Raw genomic sequence first — 15,643 nt, forward strand, 5'->3', positions numbered from 1 at the left:
TGTCAGGTAAGAGCATCTGTCAGTTTGAGCTGCTGAGTGGCCCCTGTGTGTTTCCTCAGGAGCCTCCCTGGGCAGTCAGGATTAGCTGCAGCATCCTGGGAGGGCTCCAGGGTCATCCCTTGGGGATGATTTATTTTATAATAAGGTGAATTGAGTGACTTTATTTAAAGACAGGGCATAAAATACCTAGTTTTTAATGTTATCATTATCATTATAAATGTATGATTTTACACTATGAATTTTAAGAAAAGGATTTAATTTATAGAGTAAGTAAGAATGAGTGGAACATTGATGGCCTCCACTGAGAAGGATTAAGGGTTCATTATTGGGAAAACCAAACTAACTTGGTTGGTTTTTGAGCTTTGGTTGGTTGGTTTCTTTTGTGTGGTTGATTTTGTTTGGTTTGTTTTGTTTTGGCAGTTGATTTGTTTGTTTTGAGGGGAAGGCATTTTTGTGTTGTATTCTCAATACCTGAAGCTTAAGCACAGTAGTTTTCCATGATTTTGTACCATTGTATTTACCAGTCATAAACAAGGAAACCAAATCTTCCTTTGCTTATTTTAGCCACCCAATGATTTAAAAATTGGACTGTGGGACTTGCCTTTTGCTTTGTTTACAGTGCATGAGCACCTGGTTCTGGTTGATAGCCCAAGATCTAATTCAGAGTATTCTACCTTTTATAAAGTTTGTAGTTATAGAATTGTATAGCAAATTCCCTCCTCATTCTCAGTTCCCAGTAGAGTTCAGTATCTCTTTATCTGCTGTGCTTGAGGACTGCAAGTTTAGTTTTTAAAGGTGACAGTGATCTTGGAATGCTTTTTTTTTTTTTTAATCCCTCTATTTCTTTGGCATATTCTATATTTACCTCTTTACAATGCTGCTTTCAATGCTGGTTTACAATGCTTAAATGTGATTTCATGTAAGTAAAAATAGACTGCAACAATCTCATGAAAAAAAGACATAAAATATACTATTCAGAGAAAATGTGAAATGATAGCCAATTTGTCCGAACAGTTTTTAGCCTTAAGTGTTTTTCTAACTATTTTTAAAATATTTTTGTAATCATGTCACTGTGCATATGTTAATACATTTTTGAAAGCATGTTTTTTCACATCTCTCCCTCTTCCCTAACAATAAAAAGTGGCAATACAAATATAGTTTGAGCGAATTCTGTGGCGTTTTTTTCCAAATAAGGTTAGATTTTTTTTTTCTGGTTGAGATGTTTTTGGATCTCTGCCAAAAGATTTCTACCTCAGCTTGGTGAGTAGTTTTTCCTTTCCTTTCTTTGCAGTCTCTCTGAACTGTGATGCCAGGATTATGAAATATGTTTTGAAGATACATGCAGACACTGAAGTAGTATCTGTGTGAAAGGCAAGTAATCAACAGACATTTTTACTCCTTGTCTGACATTTACACACGGCTTTGTTGTCTCTCCTCAGACTGTCACATCAGATGTGCTGTTCTCTCAGACTCTTTTTGCCATTTCTGGTTCAAGAGTAGTTTTTACTCTCTTCTGACAAGCTGTTTGTATAAGTACCTTTTAGTTTTACACAGTCACACATGGCAGAAATATTTTATGTACTTGGATTAGTTGTGATTCCTTTTTTATTTTTTCATTTAGCTGAATTTTTACCTTTTTTTGAAGCGAGAAAAACATTTATAACTCTCTTTTTCTGCCAAATAAAAAATGGTACATTTATGATTTACATTTTCTCGGCAAGGAAAGTGGGTTTGTTCATTTTATGACATGTCAGGAAATCCATAAAAAGTCTCATAATGAACAGAAAACTCTAATGAAGTTGTCTAGTTCATGTGGACAAATGGCAGGGAGTTTATTGAATATTAGTAATTTGACTAAAAGACAAAAGCCACGGGAAAAATTAATTGAATTCTTTTTGATGCCACAGGTTGCAGTGTCTTTGAGCAATCGATTGCTGAAGTTTCTAGCAGTTGAGGCCTAAAAATGTGAAATCTAAAAGGTTTTCAGTGCCAAGCAGTTTTCACGTGAGCTCTGCCAACCACAGTGGTGTGTTTGCAGCAGAGCACATGGGCTGTGGAGGCACAGGGCTGCTGAGGAGCTCCTACAAGCTTGGGAAAACCTGATGGCTTGGCCAGCTCTGACTCCAGCAGCCCAGCCTGACAGAGAGCCACCCTTTCTGGGGTAATCAGAGCAGTTATCAATATTTAATGGGATTCTATTGGAGAGTGCTTTGGTTGATTGTCTTAGCTGTTTCATCAGGTCTGTAGCTTTTTCTTTTCTTTTTTTTTTTTTTTTTTTATTCCCAAAATGTTAATTATGTTTAGTGCAAAGATAATTTTTGATACAGGAAATGGCAACTAAGTCTTTATGGGAAAGTGAGAGATGGATTATTCTGAGCTCCCTGCTTTGGCCTTTTTTCCTGATCAGGTGATGTTTCCCAGCAACAGGGATGGAAAGAAACATTTGCAGTTGTGATTCCTGTGCTGAGAAGTTTGACCTGCTGCTCCTTTCTCCTCCTAAAGGCTCAGCTGTTCACAGCCACTTTGTCTGCTGCTGGTTTGGGGAACATGTTTTATGTTTCACTGAGCTGACAGGAGGGAAAACCATTTTCCTTGTGCTGAAAGGAAGCCCTGGTGGCTGGGATCCTGAGAATGGAAGCTTCCCTCTCACCTGTCAGCTCTGTCAGCGTGTAACATGAGTTGTCAGAATAGGTGGTGAAGGACCCAGATGGCAGAGCACTGTTGCTTGCTTCCTGTGAAGCAGTGTAGTGTGTTAGCTTGTCTCCTTTCCTGGCTGATCCATTTGCTGCTCTGAAACACGTCTGCAGGGTTATGGCTAAGGCAGGGATGTGCTCCCAGCCTGGGCCGGGAGTGCAGAAATCCTTCTCCTTCCAGGCAGGAAATGGAACTCCAGCTGCTGCTCAGAGTGGCAATAACAGGTAATGCACAATTGTGCTGGGAAAGAAGGAAAGCAGAGGCTGGAGTCAGAATTTGGCACTAAAAGGGAGTATATGGCAACAGTGGAGGGATGAGACTCATACAGTTCGTGTTTTTCACTGCTAGAGCATCTCTGCTTTATGTCCAAATGCAAGCCAAGGGACAGATTAGCTGAGTTAACCATTAACTTCTAAGATGCAGACAATCAAGGTACTCTGAGTAAAAGTGGAAATTTAATTCATGATACTAATTCTGTTTCTGTGCTTGGTTCATAATAAGGCAAGGTTGTGCTGATTTCACTGACAGGATCACTGCTTGCAAAGCTCCAGTAAGCTCTGCTAATGTCTGCACCATTGCTGCACTCAGGATAGGGCTACAACTTTTTTTTTTCCATGTCTTCAAGATGTGAAGTGCTCCAAGTTCTATTTTTAACTCTCCTAAGTGAAATGAGATTAAACATGAAGCAGTAGTCCACAGCAGCAAGTAATTTTCCCAGAATGATTGTAGAAACCTGATAAACACACATCTCTTTTATTGTAGGAGAGCAGAGAGGGTGATGAGAAGGCTGAGCATGTGGTCTCCTAAGGGAATGACAGGTCATGTCACCAGTTCCAGGACTGTCACTGTGTCTGTCTCTGTTTTCCTGCTTTTACTCTCTCCCTTGATATTTTTTTTTTTTTCATTTGCCATCTGGTATTTTCTGACCTGTCTGGATTTCTTTCTGCCTTTTATTTACCTCTCTGTCTTTAGCAGTAGTCGATTAAACAGCTTTCATCTGTTGAGGGTTCTTGCTTCTGAATCCAGCTCCTTCAGGACTAAAGAAGAAGCCACTTTAGACAGAATAATGTAACCTCTAAAGATCTGTATGTTCTCCAAGAAATCGTCTCCCTTCTGCTGAAGCAGAGTGAAGGGAGCACCTGTGTATGCACATTCATTTTCAAAGAGGTTGAACCTCTCAAACTTGTCTGTAATACAGGTGCATGTTTAAGAACTACTGGAAATGTGACATTTCTTTCCCTCCACCCCAAGTGGCAAAATGCTTTCTAAACCACGGCAAAGAATTGGACTTGAATGCGGAGAAAACTGATGGCAAAGTCTGGGGGATTTTTTTTCCTTTGCTGTAATTCAGTGGAGTACAGGTCAGGTTGGACAATTTATATTTGTCTTTCTAATTTCAGTATGTTTATATTTTTTATCCTCCTATTTCACCCTTGTTGTTGCAAGTATGTCTGCTATTAATAGAACTTTTGTTTTATTCCATGTTTTATCTCACTCCAGCCCATCCAGCCTATCTGTGCTCTCTGAGAAGCACTTTTCCTTTGCCTTTTTTCTTGTATAACTCTTCCTCTTTCTATTTTAAATTATAAAAGTGGTTTGAAAATTTAGGAAGGAAGGAAGGGCTGGTGCTTTTTTTGTTGCCGTTTATTGCTTAAAATCCAAGCTTTTAGTATCTACTCATAATCTGAGTCAGCAGGCATCGTCTACCTGTGACTGATGTTATCCATGGGTGGGCTTGTTCTCTTTTTGTTATTATTGTTTGTTCTTGTTTTGGAAGTGCTGTAAGGCCTAGTCAGAATAGGTCCAGACTGAGAAATCCCGATGATTCTCAGTTTTCCTTCAGCCAAAGTTGTTTTCTGGAGCAGGGGAGCCACTTGTTGTGCTCAGTTTAGCAGGTTTCCAGGAGGCGCGATGTGACTGCAGAAACACGGCTCAGGTTGCAGCTCCTCTGGTGGCTGCCTGTTTTCATCAGCCTTTCATCCTCTGTCATCAAATGCATCTTCACACCGCAGAAAAATGACACCTTCTGCAAATAAATTTAGGAAGTGGTATTTTATGGTGTTGTGAGTTCAAACAGGTCATTTCTAGCAGCTGCACAGACTCCTGGCAGGGGCAGGCTGGAGAAAAAATGTTGTGATTGCTTCACATGCTTTTAAAAACTAATGCTGAGATTTCTTTTGTGTTCATTTGTACACTAGGGCAAAAATAGCTGAGTATTCCCTGTTATTGAACTTTCAAGCAAAAAAAGTAAATTTAACAGAGAACATAGTTTGGTGAGCCTGTATGCAAAAAAAAAAAAAAAAGTTGGTGCATAGGGGATTTCTGCTTAGTGGGAGCCTGGAAATTGTGGGGGTGAAGCTGGAGGAGTTGGTGAAGAAGAATGGAAGTGACCCACTGAGAAGAGTTTTTTCCTTCCTTATGCCCAATTGACACGTCTGTGTGGAATCAAGCTTAATAAGATCAGGAACACAGGAAGGAAGTAATTTTGCCTGAAACTTCATCATCCACACATACGGTTTTCCCATCTGCAGTAGCAGTTCTGTAATTTTTGTGTTGCTGTGTGTTGCGAGTCTTCCCATCCAAGAACAAAGCTTGATGAAAATCAAAAGTCAAATTCAAAAATATTTACAAGTCTACTGAACCTCTGTTGATCTGGTGAGCGCCTCCTTGGCAAGGAATCAAAAGGTTGGAATAAAATAATAGTTGTTGCAGAAGACCTACTACATACTAGGAAAAAAGTAAGCTACAGGGTTTAAACAGTGTATGTATTTATTAACCTCATAATGGTTCACAGGTTCAGTGGTTCTTTTCTCTTAGCAAACTATTTCACTTTTAGCTTTCACTACAGCTCCATAAGAGGCAAATAAAATATTGGGACATGGTGAATAAAAGAATCTCCCATGCATTCCATGAAGACTTAAAGATGAGTTAAACTTTCTACTTGGTGGTAGAAATACTCAATGTATTTAGGTCACTTGTGATTACTGACTTAGCAATTTGTGGAGGTAAAGAAGCCTTTAGTTTGGTTTGTTTGTTTTTTTTCCCCAAAAGATGGATCACCATTTCCAAGTGCAGACAGGCTGCAGGCTGTTGTATCTAATTTTATCTTAATTCTGATTCTCAGGAGAGCTTTTGAACTGTAATAAACAGTGAGGCACAACCTACCAACTAGTTGAAAACCTCCACTGAATCCAGAAACGTGGGAAAGTCTTCTGGACTTATATCCAGGGAACATCTGTGGGAACAGCTCATTTATTACAGGGTTGGGTATCTCAGCAGCCCTTGGGAGAGTCAGGCTCGTACATACAAAGGAAGACCCAGAAACCACAGGGTTGGGAAGATGTTGGATTCCTCCTGTCAGAGGCTGCTCTTTGCAGAGGTGGCTCTGTCAAATAGCACAGTGTCAACAGCACACAGTCTGCTGTTCTGAGCTGCTTCTCTTCCCCTGCAGGCAGCTGCTGTTTGTCCCCAAATCCAGTGAATGTTTTATTCTGAGGCTGATAAATGAAAAAGATACACGTTGGTGTTACCCAGAATGGGCTTTGAGTGGTGAAGATGTTCAGCTGAGCGAGGTTCCTTGGCATCTTACGCCTGTCTGCAGCTGCTTCCACATCTCCCTGCATGCATTCCTGGGGTCTGTGAAATGGCTTTCAGGGTTCTAAAAGCACATGATTGAGAAGGGCTGTGATGCAGGAATAGCCTTTTACCCCACCTCCCAAAAGCCTGAGGAGGTGAGTTCAGTAGCACGGTCCATGGCACTGCTTTGTTGGTTTCCTTGAGCTTGGGATTTCTTTGTGCTACAGGCTGGCAGCTGCCTGCACTTTGGAGGGTCAGCTGGAGGAAATGCTTCCACATGCTGGAATGTCCAGCTCTTAGAGCTCTTCTGTGATGGTTGACAATTAATGCTTTATTTCTGAGAATTAAATGTGTTCTTTTTTTTCTTCCTGTGGGTTTTACCAATTGTTGTTTCTCACTAGTACTGCGTGCTTGTCAGGCTTTATTTCTCAGAAGAGATAATGAATTTAAGTCTGTTTTCCTGTTCTGTGCACCAGGGCACATGTCTGATGGATCTAATTAGGCTAATACAAAACTCTCCAGATTATCGAATATTGTTTCATTAAGGAAATGGTATTTGAAGTCATATTTTTATTGGCTGAATTGTATTTGAAGACATAGTGGGTATGTGTTGAAGGAGAACACAAGTAGAATTCAGTATGACCAAAACTGCTTCTTGCTGTTCAAAAGCATCTACCCAGCCTCTGGAAAGTATTGCCAGTCACTGAGGGCAGGATTTGTGTGCTTGTAATATGATATTCTGTCCATAATCTGTGCTTTCTAGGAGGGAAAAGGAAAAGTATGTTTTATCAAATCATAAAATACATAATGTGAGGAATTTTTAATATCTAATGGTGTTGTCTTACAGACTCTAGTTTTGAAACAGGCTTTTCTTACTTAGACATTTAAGTGAATAGTCAAAGTAAAGTTAATTTACATTTTGCACTGGCATAGAACAGCTGTGATTCTACACCTTCTTAAAAAAACTTTTCTGGTTTTTGTTAGTTGAAGATTTTTATGTTGAAATGGTAAATTACTTGTGATTACCAACAAAAACTGAAATTAGCTGAGAGTATAAAGTCTCTATAACATAATGATGTGTCACTAACACTACAGTGACTGAAAGTATGGCAATTATTCTGCACTTTAAGGTCTGTCTGGACTAAGTAATTTGCATTAATAAGATGCATCACTCTAGAATCAGTGCTGACAGTGATTCAGCTCTAGCAGCAGATGGATAAAACAGGTTTCAATACCTTTAAGTTCTGAGGATTTTCCAGTTAGGATGCTAAACTGCTCATGTGTTGTTTATTCCAGCAGTGAAACAATCTTCGCCATGGCAGTCAGAGTTGAACAACAGCTGGTCATTGTCCTGGGGGTGATAAATGCTCATCTGAAGCTCCTGGGGTTTAATAGCATGAAAGGGAGACCTATAATCAGATATATTTTATCTATCTCTAGTTGTAAGCACAGAACAACCGCTTGTGTTCCAACTTAAATCAATCCTTAGAAATATCAATCAGATGTATTCTCTATAATTTTATATTCTGTGTAATAAATGAGCATTGTTAAAAGTAATAGAAAGAACTATTTGTAATGCTATGCAAAATATGACTGGAAATATAATTTTTTGCCAAGTTAAATTAAAACATTTCCCCAAGCTTAAAAAAATTCTGAACTGAGGCCCTTCATATGAGCAATGGAGTAGAACTACATTTGTCTAAAGAATTAATTGTGTAAATGTTCGTGCAACAAGAGACCAAGAAGATCAGCAAAGACTTTAAATATTCTTTCATTTTTTGTCCACAGTGAAATGTTTCCAAGTTAAGATGAAAAAGAATACTAAAATGAGTTACTGTTCTTATGTGACTTGAAAACCATTATAGCTGGTGGGATTTGTTGAGGAATTTCAAAGAAAATATGTCTTCATTAATTAATATCTTCATGCATCTGTACCAAAATATAACTCACTGATTGTTTGTACCCATTTCCAGTTAATTTTTTTAAAGGAATTTTGAAGTAGTAGTCATATTTCCAAGAAGAGGGAGATTCTAGTCTGAATGATGTATTACAAGGCTATATTATATAAGGTATGCATTATCTGATAAATACTCCACCAAAATACAGTATGATTGTTACTTTTTGGGTTCTTGGCTGTGTGCAGCAATTTTATGTGTAGAGTATAAAACCACACATATTGTATGTACATGTGCACATGTGTGTATGAGGGAGGTATAAATGGTGGCTAAATATCATACATGGTTTCCTTCCTCTGCTTTTATGTGGCACTCTTGCGTTAGAAAACTATATCAGGATGCTTATCATACATAAATCTGCAGAGTTATTAAATGTGGCTTGCAGCAGACCTTAATTGATTTTCAGCCTCTTTATGATCTTTACCAAATAGCCAGGTTGAAGTGTCCTGTATATGCTCTAGTAATATTGTTTCGTGTTCCTTATGCTTAAAATTTCAAGTTTGGTCATAAGCTTCCTCATCTGGATACACTTCAAACTCCGATTTATATCACGTGTCAAGCACAATAAGGAACTTTGTGTCTGCAATTTTTTATCAGCTTAGAAGGGCACTGCCAGAAATCTTGCTGCATCTTGCAAAAACGGTTGTTGTGAAGAGAGTGAGGTTAAAAAAAAAATAATTCCAGAGGGTTATAAATGTGAAACATTGGAAGGTTATGAAATCAAGCCTATCAGAGGGGTAGCTGGTATCACCATGAGCCTGCATTAGGGTCGCATTTAGCACAGACGAGCTGCTTTGCTGTGACACCTTTGCCTCACTCAGTGCAGAGGACACAGTTTGTGTTCTTGGTTTCCTGCACAGGAAGGAAACAGAAGGCAATTTTCTGCACAGCTGAACTGAAAGTCTGCATCTGAACTTGATCTTGACAGGGCTTGCATAAGGTGCTGGGGTCTGTGCTTGTTGATTCACCTGCACTCCTCCCCCCATTCACATAAAGCAGCACAGGAGGAGTGCACGAGGAGTAGCTGGTGTCACACAACACACTAACACAGATGTAATGATGTGAAAAATATTGAAGGAGAAAATACTCCACACTGCTGTTAGTAGACAGTGTAAGACATGGCTGTAGGAAGGGACTGTAAGTCTGAATAGGTTCTCTTCTGAAAGTGGAAAGTGCTGTTTTCACTTCCAGCATAATGAGTTGGTACAGGATAATTACCTCTTAAGTTAAATATTTTTGATATAAAGCAAGTAGTATGTACCAATATGTCAAATGCCCTATAGAAAAGCCAGAATGGTGCACCAGGCAGCTCAGATTTTATAATAAAATCACAGATGCTCCTATTAAGCTGGAGCCTTAATACAGCCGAGGCTTTACTCGTAGTATTGATTGCCATTTCTTTTCTCAATCACATAACAGATGGCAGCTGATCTGTTGTGAAAGCAAGGCAAGGCAGCTCATCCCTCTTAAAAAAACACTACAGACACCTCAGTTTTTAGATAAGTACTGCCCATTTTTGCAGACAGGCAATGTGAGGTGCAGTGTGTGTGTCCAGCCCAAAGCCACACCATGTCACCCCCCTGGCTAAAGGAATAATGAGGCTGTGGTTTCCCCAAATGCCTGGAGTGCAGCTGTAGCAGTACCACGTCAAGGAAAATTAAATCAAGGCAAATCCCAAGGACTGGCTGCACTTCACTTTGCTGTGCTTGGAGATGTGTTCATTTTGGAGAAGTTGCATCCATTTTGTGTGACAATGCAGCAAAAGCATCTGCTTGAAGTGACGATGGGGAAACTTGACCACAGTTTCCTCTTTCCACTTCCTGTCCTCCCTTCGTGGCCATATATAGTAGCAGCTACTGCCACTTAGGCAACGCAAATGCAAGGCTGTGGGTTTATCAGTTTTGAAAAAATAGATGGACAAACTGGTTATCTATATAAAAAGGGCTTTCTAGGAATAATAATTTCTGTTGCTGCCCAGGGAGGAGGAGGAAATGACCCCTTCCACTCCGTTGCAAAATACAAATAAAGCCTGACAAAGTCCACCAATGCTCTAAAAGAAGCTGCAGTTGAATTGTTAAGGATTTTTGTGCCTTATGGATAGAATAATACAGATGGAAAAATGCAGTTGCATTTTGCATTTGCCTCTCCCTTGAAAGACTCATGCTCTTGCTTCTGCAGTCCCTGCTTTACTGCTGCAGCATTTACCAGTTTTGCTTCCTTGTGTTTGGTGTGGAGGTGGCAGATGAAACTGTGGATGTTGCAATGAGCTGGGTGTCCCTTCACTTGTTTCATCCCAGGAGCACGCCTTGTTTGTCCCAGCATTCCTGTTTCCTGGCACATCAGGGCAGCAGTGCAGTGCCAGACCTCACACACTGTTTGTAGCAGTGTCCATTTGGGAATGTCTGTGGCACACTGGGGAAAGGGCCAGGACACAGGGAGAATCCTCCTTGCTATCCTATACCAGTGCTGAATTCCCAAAGGTGCTCCCAGCTCATGGCTGGAGCCAACCCACTCCCCTCCAGCTGCTGTGGGGCAGGAATTTGGGATAAGTAGTGGACACTTGCAAATTGAGTTTTGATGAAAGGTGTCAGGTTATTTGCATAACCTAGTTTGTTTTATACAACCCCTTTAAGATTCATATTTGTTGAACCCTAAAGATGTCACCTTTAAGTCCTCAGTTAAGCAAGCTTTTTCCTTTTACTCCCTTTATTTTCCTGCAGTCAATTGCTTCAGCAGACATGGATTCGAATCAGCTGGAAGCTTTCCTCACTGCCCAAACCAAAAAACAAGGTGGCATCACATCAGATCAGGCTGCAGTCATTGCAAAATTTTGGAAGAACCACCGGACTCAAATCCACGAGAGCTTGATCAATCAGAGCCGCTGGGATAATGTCTTGAAAAACATGAACTGGCGAGTGGACCTGAAGTCACAGTTGAGGCACATTGATCAGATGAACACTCCTGTTGCAATAGTTGAAATGGAACTGGGAAAAAACGGGCAGGTAAGCTTCCTTTTGCAAAATATATAAACCTGATGTCGCTACGTATGCACTGAGGCATATTACCTATTGCTGAGTTCACTGCATCCAAATCAAGCCACTTGGTTCATCCCCACTGGCCCTTTAATGGACTTGAAATTGAGGTCCATCTTTGCATACAAAGAAACATTCTGGGTGGTGAATACAATTTTTGCTTTTTTTTTATCATCATATATGTATTGACAGCTTTCTTTACATTAAGCTTGAAAAATCGGAGGGTGTAGAAATCAAACGTGATCTTATAATTCTGTTTGAATGTTATGCACTACAAATGCAATTAGTATTTTTTTCCTTTAATTCAACGCTAAAATTAGTTAAAATATGCAGAGTAGGAGCTGCAAAAGAGTAAAGTTCACAAATTACATTTTAGAACAAATGAGAGGAAAGACTCCTTTTTATTTTATATAACACCTATTCTTATGTTAGAAGTACATCCTTATTACCTGTCACATTATGCAATCTGGCCTTATCTGAAAGATATCTGTATATATATATTTATAGCTGTATCAGTGCTGAACATTGCCTTCCTTTTTTTATCTTTATAGTCCATAGGAATGTGCAGCTAACAGCTTCTCATCATCACATTTATGTTGTTTTCTGACAGAAAGCGTGTTTCAATTTGGTATCTTTTCTTTCTGCAATGTTTTAGTAAATTTTAAAAGCTCTTTTCTTAGCAGTAGCTACTGCAAATCATGTCATGAGCTGATTTGGGCATTTTGAGGTTAACAGTTAATGTTTAGCAAGGTTCCTTGTATTTCATAGTATTTTAATAGCAAGAGTACCTGAATTAGGAATACCTCAGTCCATACATAGGTGCACACACCTGGAATATCCATGTGCACAGGAATGATTGAGTTCAAACTGTATGGCTAAGCCAAGACCAGGATGAGCATACATCTAAGCTGGGATCCTACAGAGACAGAATGTTGGAATTACTCTGTCAGTTCACTTTCCTTTGCAGTCAGTGGAAGCTGATCCTCCCTGAGCCTTCCACTCATGGATCTCTGCAGTGACCAATACGATAATGGTGTGTGGCTTCAGGTTTTTTCCTAACCTCAAAAAAGTGGAGTTTTCTGCTCAGGATCTCAAGATTAAAAATGATTGTGTTCTGTTAGCAGCAAATGGAAAAAGGTTACTTTGAATAAAAAGGTTACAGGGAGCACATTGTAATAAGAATGTTGAGTACATTAGTGAGTAAATGGGATAAGTACCTGCATCCATTAAAATATGCATTCTTAACTCAGAATCACTGTTGTGTTTCATAAGGGGATTATGTAGTTAGTGACTCCTGTTTTGAAACTCTTTTTTCCCCTCAGTAATGGATTTTTACAATAACATCAAGCAGCAAGGTCATTTAGATTTCTTTCACCCTCTGCAGAGAGAGTCAGGGGATGTGAACATGGAGGAAGAATACACATTTCTGAGACACTATAATGTCTCTTACCGAAGAGCCCCACAACAAAATCAAAATTAATTATTTTAGCAATGCTCCTTCATGCTGCAAAGGAATATGGTTGTGTAAATGCATTTTTGGATCTGCCATCAAACACAATTTTGCCTCCTTCCCTGAGGCACCAGTTAGCTGTGGCAAGCCTGACACTTTGTGTGAGTTAAACTGGTGCTTACCAAAACAACCATGGAGTAAGTAGCATTGTCACTACTTGAGTCGATGTACGTTTATTCTAAGGAGCTCTGGTTTCACATGGCCTTTAGCTGTGGATTAAATAAGTTGTCTGCTGTAAATCTTTGGGTTGAGGCACTGTGCATCAGGCTGTATGCTCCTGTGATGGGATGAGTTTTGGGAAACCACAGGGATTTGGGGATCTTCTGGGAAGACTGGTCACAGAGACTCTTACTGGAGGTTGAACAAGTTGTTCCTGCACACCGGATCCAGCTCACTAACTTGAAACTGTCATGTTTTATAGTATTTATAAGTATTTTTACTTTATTGTTAGCACATCTCTTCTAAATATCAAGTTTTGTAGCACATCAAATACACATATACTGGTACCTTTCTTAAGTTTAGCAGAGAACATATTTTCTAAGTTGTCAGCCATAGATGGCATTTGATGAATAATGAAGATCTGGCTTTGAAGAGGAAAGCTGGCTGATGATTCAGGAATAAATTATTCACAACAGACTGTTTTCATTTGGACACATGATAACAGGGGAATATACAAATGCATTGATATGTAATGAATTGACATTAATATTTCATGGTTCAACAGAAGCAAAGAAGTGCTCTGTAGAAAATGTACCTTTCCAGAAGTCACTCTGATTCTTCTCATTGTCTCTGGGTTGGATCTAGATCTCTACCCAGCAGAAGGCCAGGCTGCTTGGTGAAGTATCTGCTCCTTCTGTTTCAATAAATAACTTTGCTTCCTGCTTGCCTTCTCTGAAATTTAGTCAGTCAGCTCTTTCATAAGGGGAAGACTCTTTGTGTGAGACCTGATGTGGTTGGGAATGGGGATTTGGAAGTGACTGGTTCATAAATGCCACTACACCGAGTTTATGTGAATTTTGTCAAATTTTGTAAATGTTTTCTGACTGGAGAGAGATGTTTCTGTGTTTGAGAATCCATCACAACTTGTGTGCATTAATTCTTGCTAGCCTTGCCATTCCTGATAAGAGAAAAAAATGAACCTTTTTCCCTAGGTACTCTTAAAAACACTCCTACTGAGGAACATTTGAAAATATCGTGCTCCGAACTTTGAAAAATTTGATTCAGGATCTGTAAATTGGAGTTTGAACTCTTCTTCAGTAAAGATTTTACAGCAACATTAAAAGTTTGCTTTATGCTGGTGTTGTAGTCTTTATAGATCCTGGCAGATCTATATTAAGATTAAAGGCAGATGAACATGCTAGCCATCAGCTTTGAAAGCCCATTTTCTTTAACAATATGACTAAAAATAAAATTATAAAGCAGTTGCACTTTAGCCTGCATTTGCCTTCATCTTGTGATATTTAGAGCTCATCACTGCTGGTTCATTTTTTCCGTTTTAACAGCCCATCTTTTTTTTGGCACACGGTTTTATCCTCTTGGGGTTTTTTATCTACCTTGCTGGCTTTCTCTTAAAACATCTATAGCTACCTGCCCCCTTCTTTATGTCCTTTTTATCCTGTTCTCCCTCTCTGAGCATGTCTGTAAAGCCCTTTTGGTATGAAATTTCAGCCAGACATGAATCTGCTCAGAGGGGTGGGAGAGAGATCTGGAGCATCCTCCTTCTCATGCCCTTCCTGCCCCTCTGCACCAGCACTGCTCCACGTGGTGGGCAGCCACTGCTGTGCAGTGTTGGCTTACCTGCACACGTCAGTCCCAGATTTATACCTGACCTTGCCATTGATAGAAAATTAATGCATTAGTTTTGCACCAAGATTGCAAGATTGCACCACGTGGCTTGGCACTAAGATTATATTTAAACTTGTGTTCTGGATGTTGTCATGTTATTTTCCTCAGGAGATGTGCCTCTCCCCTGGGGCTGTGTTGTTCTTCCTGTAGGCTGATTTGCCAATAAGTTTTCCTTTCTTTATATAAGTATATATCATTATGTATTTTGCAGTTTAATATCTGAGACTGATCAGATATTACAGATTAACTGAGAATTTGTTCTTGGCTTTTTTGCTTTAACTTATTTACAGAATGGGTGTTTCCACATACATTTCTTTTCAGTGTTTAAGATACCAGTAATCCATGTAATATCACTTCTGTTGGGGCTTTGTTGGATCTTAAAGCATGTTTTATGATCAAAGAGTATTTTCTGCCCTGGTTTAACATGAAGCTGGGATTCTCGTGCACGATTCTTCCTGGAAAAACCTGAAGTAATCACATCAGGATTATGGATTAAAGGATTTTTTTTTTCCCCAAAATATTGTATCTCTCTTCACTTTCCTTTTCTTAAAAGCATCTACCTGGCAGAGGGGTCATAATAGTTACTGATATACAGTAACTAAGCACCACAATGTAGCAAATACCAGAAGCTACATACAGGGTAAGAAATTAGGATCATTTCTTTCAAAGTTAAGGGCAAACAGCAGCCTTTTATTTAATATACTTTCTCTGGTCTGAAATCACCAGGGATATGTATCTTCATAGAAACAAGTATTTTTCTTTAAGGAACAAGCAAACATTAGCAACAGCCTTTTCAGTGAAATTCTAATATTCAATACTTATGATTATATTTTGATTGTCACTTTAAACTCTCCCCAGAGAGCTAAAATACTTTCTGATTAAATGGCTTGCTAGGTGAAATGCACCTTTGCCAGTGCAAGAGCATACTTGATGCTGAAAAAGTAGGAACTTTCAGCTGGCAGTTTACCTACTGACTGCTACTGGGAGGGTCCAGACCCTAGTAATTAAGAGAAAATAATAATAACATTTCA

The 15,643-nt window shown here is 39.3% G+C and overlaps 1 protein-coding gene across 5 annotated transcripts in view; it reads left to right on the forward strand.

Annotated features, from left to right (window-relative positions):
* Positions 1-15,643, forward strand: part of COMMD1 (copper metabolism domain containing 1) — a 60,028-nt gene that overhangs the window by 6,425 nt on the left and 37,960 nt on the right. For 4 of the 5 annotated variants that reach the window (XM_086879103.1, XM_086879106.1, XM_086879105.1 and 1 more), the window contains exon 2: positions 10,946-11,227. In XM_086879103.1, the coding sequence (XP_086735229.1) occupies positions 10,946-11,227 (282 nt within the window). Of the gene's footprint in view, positions 1-10,945; positions 11,228-12,224; positions 14,195-15,643 lie in introns of those variants that run through there. The other variant, XM_086879108.1, reaches the window with a different exon arrangement.

The sequence above is a fragment of the Cyanistes caeruleus genome, chromosome 2, assembly GCF_971803275.1.
Source record: "Cyanistes caeruleus chromosome 2, bCyaCae1.hap1.1, whole genome shotgun sequence".
NCBI classification, from domain to species: Eukaryota; Metazoa; Chordata; class Aves; order Passeriformes; family Paridae; genus Cyanistes; species Cyanistes caeruleus.